This window comes from Empidonax traillii, unplaced genomic scaffold, assembly GCF_003031625.1.
Source record: "Empidonax traillii isolate 1590-97213 ecotype Southwest subspecies unplaced genomic scaffold, ASM303162v1 scaffold1322:size239206, whole genome shotgun sequence".
Taxonomy (NCBI): domain Eukaryota; kingdom Metazoa; phylum Chordata; class Aves; order Passeriformes; family Tyrannidae; genus Empidonax; species Empidonax traillii.
This window is the reverse complement of record NW_020956515.1, coordinates 136898-143140: the sequence shown is the minus strand read 5'-3', so window position 1 is coordinate 143140 and position 6243 is coordinate 136898. Positions and strand designations below refer to the sequence as shown.

At 39.8% G+C, this 6243-nt stretch overlaps 1 protein-coding gene across 1 annotated transcript in view; it reads right to left on the bottom strand.

Annotated features, from left to right (window-relative positions):
- The window catches only part of ATR (ATR serine/threonine kinase), a 35450-nt gene that overhangs the window by 1369 nt on the left and 27838 nt on the right, over positions 1-6243 (bottom strand). Inside the window, exons 40-47 of the mRNA XM_027906575.1 lie at positions 5802-5936; positions 5007-5207; positions 4603-4746; positions 3700-3850; positions 2656-2812; positions 2398-2551; positions 1626-1777; positions 1389-1494 (exon numbers count right to left, since the gene is read on the bottom strand). Of these exons, the coding sequence (XP_027762376.1) occupies positions 1389-1494; positions 1626-1777; positions 2398-2551; positions 2656-2812; positions 3700-3850; positions 4603-4746; positions 5007-5207; positions 5802-5936 (1200 nt within the window). The remainder of the gene's footprint in view (positions 1-1388; positions 1495-1625; positions 1778-2397; positions 2552-2655; positions 2813-3699; positions 3851-4602; positions 4747-5006; positions 5208-5801; positions 5937-6243) is intronic.

Here is a 6243-nt window from a genome sequence, read left to right as displayed (position 1 = left end):
CAAGGACATGGGTTTTAGCCTGGAAAAAAAAGGAAAAAAAATAATATTGCTACTATCCATGAACTTCCACTTCTTAAAATAATAAAAATATTTGTTAGAAGGTATTTGAAATTGTATTTTAATTTAATACCGAACCCAAATGTCTATACCAGATATATTGTAAATAAAGGCTGCTCACTTTTAAAAACAATTCTTAAAATGCATATATTATTGTTCAAGTTATACCTTTCGCCTTACATTTCTACAGATAAAAGTTACCAGAGAGACTGAAAAAGCTCTTCAAATATAGTTGAGAATGGTAGAAAGCTTTATTTCATAAAATTACTTTCAAAGAAATGCAACGTTTTCCTAGCCTGGTTCTTGGAATTCTGGATAAAATAGAATATAAAAAAGATGAGCAACCGAAATTGCAGAAGTCTAATTATCGAGGCTGTGCCGAGCATCCCCAAATGAGCTGTTCTGAGGCCCAGTAGAGCAGCCACTTCATACCAGCCACACTCACACATTTGCTTGTAAAGCCCAAGCACAACATTGGCACCTCTCCAGAGAAAGCAGTTAATTTATACAACTCTGTGGGTGGCCTTGTGACTAAAAGAAAGGTTATGCAGACACAGCCTGGTTAGGAACTGTTTGAAAACTGGGAGATTTTCTGCGCTGAAATAGCTCAGTTTATTCCTCTGTTGGAACACAGCTTCAGTTCTGCAGTTTGTCCTTATCTTAGTTGCTGTGTTTGTCAGTGCTCCCTAAGTGTTATCTGCTATTACGCATTTATTTTCATTACATCGTCCTTAAAAAAAGGAGACATATCAGAAACTTTGCATAGAGGAAAGATAATAAATACCACAGGCTGTGCAAGCTACATTTTGGATTAATAAGATAGTCTTATCAACAGTTAATAAAGGAAGAATACATATGAAATCCTAATTTTAATCAAGTAATCCTTGACAGGTAACAAGGCAAGTATTTATTCAATAATAAACTTCCACTCAGGAAAAAAAACCACACATGGACAGGACTCCAGGTGTTACCACCACTGTACATCTGCAGGACTCCTCACAGAGTGAGCAGCAAGATCCATCACTTCTGCTGATGTTGTCCTTGATTTCGTAACATTAATAAGAGAACTGCAAGCTTGCTTGGTTGGTTCTTTAGTAGATTTTCTATCAGTAAAACATTTATTAGTACGTTTTCTATCAGTTAAAAAAAAAGTCTCTTTCCAGATAAAAATTATGAACATGAAGATAATAAAGAATGACCAAACAGAGAAATTTTTAAATTGAAGAAAAAAAAGACAGTTAAGGTTTCACTTAGAAAATATATAACTCATATATAACCAAAATGGACATTTGATATTTGCATACCTCAGGTTATGCTTGTTTCAAACTAACCTTTTCATTGACAACTTCTCCAGTTTCGTTCACCTGGGCTCTTGTGTTCCCTTTAACAGGTTTACTCCATTCCACCAGAGGATCATGGAGAAAAGTCTTTAAGACACTAAATAAATTGAAAACAAAAATTAGGAATAAGACACATGAATATACATGTAACTGCATGTCACAGTGAGACTGCGCTGCAGTTTGGACTACAGGCAGCTCTCAGGATGTGCAGCAAAAGCCCTTGCCCACCTCATCAGGGGCTCCCTCTGGTCCCGCATGAGCCTCATGGTGACTTCACAGGCTCTTCTGAAGAGACCTTCTGTCCCCATGGGGCCCATCCCGTTGACCATGTTGTGAGTGAGGCGGAAAGGGACGATTTCTGGCACTTCAAAAGTTTCTCCCTGTACAATGATAGAAAAGGGCACACCCTAAGTGCTGTCAGCATTATTAATGCAAAGAGGAACATCTGCATGGGGCTTTTCCCCCCATCTCTGGCAGTTTGCTGGCTGACACAGTCCTGCTCAGCTGCTGGGGGGAAATCACACGGGATAAAGGATACCAGTGTCCAAATAACCTCCTTCCATGTTTTAACACACTAATACAGGGTATAAAATTTTGCTCTTAAATGTATATTGCTGCTCTGTAGTCTCATGCCAAATGCTAATTTTTTTTCATAATGTGCAAGTTGCAAAAATCATTTTTTTTAATTAAGTGTTATATAGGACAATTTAGACTTAATAAAAAGAAAGCAGGGGAAATAACAATATTTGTACCTCACTTAACTGAATTAAACAATATTTCCACCTCACTTAACTAAAAAGGCCACATGTCCCACACCAAAAGCATCTTTCAACCGAAACACCAAAACTCCATATCCCACTCTGCCCACAATTTCTGTTGTTTACTTTTACGGAACCATCCGAATTTTTGTGCTGAATTTGTGTGAGAAAGAACACGGTAGAAGTTGGTAACTCCCGTGCACATCGAACCAAGAGCAAGCTGAGCGAGTGGCGCCGCTCACCTTGTTGAAGAGGCAGTTGAAGTCCACGTGCACGCACTCCCCGGTCAGGGAGTCGAAGAGGATGTTCTCGCCGTGCCGGTCCCCCAGCCCCAGGATGTATCCCACCATGGACATGACGGCCACCGAGCGGCAGTAGGCGGACCTGCTGTTGTACCTGCGGGGACGGGATCGGGAATGTCTCCAATCAGCAGCATCGTTAATGCTTTGGGAAACACACACAGGGGATGTTCCTGAGCCAGCCCAGCCCCAGTCACTCACCAGGAAGTGGGATCGGGAAACGTTCTAAGGAACCACTCATGGAAGAGAGGAGGGTGGCGAGGCAGAAGAACTTCTTTGAACATTTTCAGCTTTTCAGGCAGAGGGGCTGACTTGGGAAGCATGTGCTGCCTCAATTCTTTCCCAGTCATGTAGATCCCTGCAACAGACCTCCTCAGTCAGACAAAAGGAATCCCCAAATACAAAGCCTTTTATGTACCGTCACAATATGGTAATTCAGAGAAAAGAAATATTTCCATAAAGCTGAAATAAATGAAAAATAACCCATAGCACGTGTTGGTTATGGGGCACTGGAAAGTGAATTAAAAACCTCATTATGTTAACTGACAGAGAAGACCTGGCAAATAGGCCACCACAAGGTAGAGTGAGGGAGGGGAAAACACAAACAGAAAAAAAAATACCCTCAAGAAGCCATTCATTATATTCATTCACATTTGGAGTTCAAAACTCCCAGAATATCTGCATACACACAGATTACGTGCAAAAATTTTCCCCAAAATTTTATTACACCGATCAGAAATCTGTTGCTTTTTTAAACAGGAAATAAAAAAAAAAAAAATTAAATCTGATCTTTTCTTAGGAAAGTTGCTGTACTCTCAACCTCGATTCAATTACGTATTACCTAAATTACCTCACGTAAATGTAACAGAAATCAAAAATAACAGATCAAATCTAAAGAAAAAGTCTACAGCCTGCTCTGTCATGTACGTCTGTGCTGCACACACATCCCTGTGCTGCCGGCGCTGCTGCTGAAACAATTTACATCATCTTCTTACAAGAAAGTATTAAGATGACTGTCTTAGCAGTTCTTGTAAGGAACTTCATTACAAGCATCAATTCTCTTCCATGTAAAGGTCTCCCACACATATGAATAATAACAGATTGCAGACAGTTAAAAACACATGTGACTGCACCGTCCTAGAATTCAGCTTGATTCGAATTCACTTATTAAGAGACAAGCCTTCAAAAACACCAAAAAGCTGTGACTGTGGTGTAATATCTTTGTGGTGTAACATCTTTGTGTACCTTTCTCCTTGTAGAGCTTGATGAGGATGTTCCTCAGCCCAGCAGTGTTGTTCACCCACTCGATGATGCCACACTCGTCGTTCAGCGGGATCACCGCGTACGTCCGGATGTGGAGCTCCCGCCGACGGGACTCGGCGTCCTTCCTCAGGCACTGCTCCCAGGAGAGAGATGGGATCACAGAGAACACAGACAGATCAGAATGGATCAGCAGCATTTACCATTCTGGTTTTTTAACTATTTTCCAGTCACACAATCCAGAATTTACGATTCTAAGCCTCACGGTCTGCAGTAGGTCAGACACAAGCACACTGCAGATCTGCTCTCCAACAGAAATTAAAGAGGAGTCTGCAGTAACAGGGTCAAACTGCCTAACTTGTACATGCTCAACACCTTGAAAAGTAGTATTGGAAATAAGCCTTTTAGTGTTTCACAGATGGTACCATTTGCTTTAACCTCACAGAAAACATGGGCCCTTAGCCCGAATCACACTGCTGAGAAGCAAAATAGAACCAAAATAGGAACTATGGCAACGCTTTTAGGATGAAAAGATTAATTTACCTGGTTTTTATAAAATATATTACAAAACACTAAACAAGTCATATTAAGCATGAAAGCAGAAAGTTTGCAGGTATTTATGTACTGTAAATAACTTTTCCTGCTTATTTTGGCTGGAATAGGCAATTGTTTTGGTAAAATGTTATACTATGCTATTGTTTTCACAAGTCTATAAGAAGTTCTACATCATCAATTGCTACTGATTTCTGCTGAAATAAAATATTTTACACCAGTTTACTTTTCTTCCAGTAAGCTTTATGTCAAGGTAAGTTGGCTCTTTTATTAGACAGTTCAGTGTTCTGTCCTGGTCAATAAGTGTAATGCACCTGATTGTCTCACTCGTCAAACCTTATTAATAAGGGAGTTGAATTCCATGAGCCGACAGTCCTTCCTTAGATCATCTTTAGGCTTACACATCATAATGTAAGATTTCCCATCTGAACCTTTCAAGGTGATCTTTTTTGGCTTTTGAAGCGAGGCAAGAATTTCCACCTAGAGAAAAACGAAGTCCTTAATTACCCATCTGTATCAGAGTACCCAAAGTTAAGTGTGTAATTGCAATAAACCACTGCAGCCAGTCACGTCAGCACATTCACCTCAGCCCTCCTGCCCCACACTGCTGGGAAGAAGCCAATCGGTTCCCACCAAATTAATTGTGGAATTCCCTACCCACTCCTCCATTTCTAGAGAACTAAAACATGTTTGCAGCTCCCTTTGTTTGACATGAACCCAGGTTCCAGCTGGAGCCTTACCGTGTCATCAAAGCCTGCAATGTAGGCCCAGCACCCAGGGAAAGGGTCGTGGTTGGAGTGCGTGCCAGGAGTGGAAGGCAGAGTTGGTATCATGACAGATTGCAAGGGAATGAGAATTTCACTGAATGTGGGCTCTTCTACTAATCTTTTCAGTGCTTTGAAATGGATATTCATGCTTAACGTTGAGCTGTTCCCATCAACCTTGAAAGAAAGTTGATCAAAGTTAACAATAACCCTTAACAAACACTTAAAGAATACTGCTATTACCCATTAACTGATAAACAGAATAGAGTAACAAATGCTTATGGTAATAAGAAAAAATAGCAAGTTACATTTCAAATAAATAACCTAAAAGTAAATATATGTGGCCATTACGGCAGACATTTTTCCCTTTGAATGTAAATCCAGAATAATGAAAGAGTTGATTTAGTTTTACCTTTATTATTAAGTTAATTTATTCATAAAAGCCCAACCAGCCTATTTTTACATCAAACTTTGTCAAAGTTACTGGGCATGAATTATATGTGCAAGTACAAACCAGTGTAAAGCCTATACCCTGCGAAATGTACCATGATGTACTGAAAGGATTTACAATGTGCTCCCTTCACAGCTACTTCCTACCTTTTTTTAAAACATTTTTATTCAGAAAAACAAAAAAAACCCTTGTACAATTTAGTGTAGTTTCTGCTAAACTGCAGTGATGTTGTGAACTGGCTAATGAAAGCCATCTGAAGAAGCTTTTGCTTTTTGAATAAACTTATCATTACGTGCAGGAATTTGTTTATTTGTAAGTACCGGTTTGTTGCACAGTTCTAACAGCTTGTCTGTCAGGCGGGTGGCATCTCCAATGAATTTCCCTAGAGATTCCTTCATGTGAGTAGCTCTGTTTAGAATCTCCTTGCACCTATTGACACGCATTGGATAAGAGGACTGAAAAAAAGAAGGAAGTTCAAATTTAATAAACAGTCAAATGAATTGAAAAATCTCCCCTCCTCCAGTAATTAATAATCTTTCCTCTACTCACTGCTTGTCATATTTAATATCTGGAGAAGGATGTGCTCCAATTGACAAGCTAAAGTGGTATGGTTGGTGTTTGAGGGGAGGGATTGTTCTCTCTGAAACCATTCCTGTGAGTCCCCCAACACAAAGGCCAATATTCCAGAATATGCCAGTGTATCCTGACCACCATTTCACCAGCCTTAAAGGAATAGTATGCACCATGCTTTCCATGCTTTCC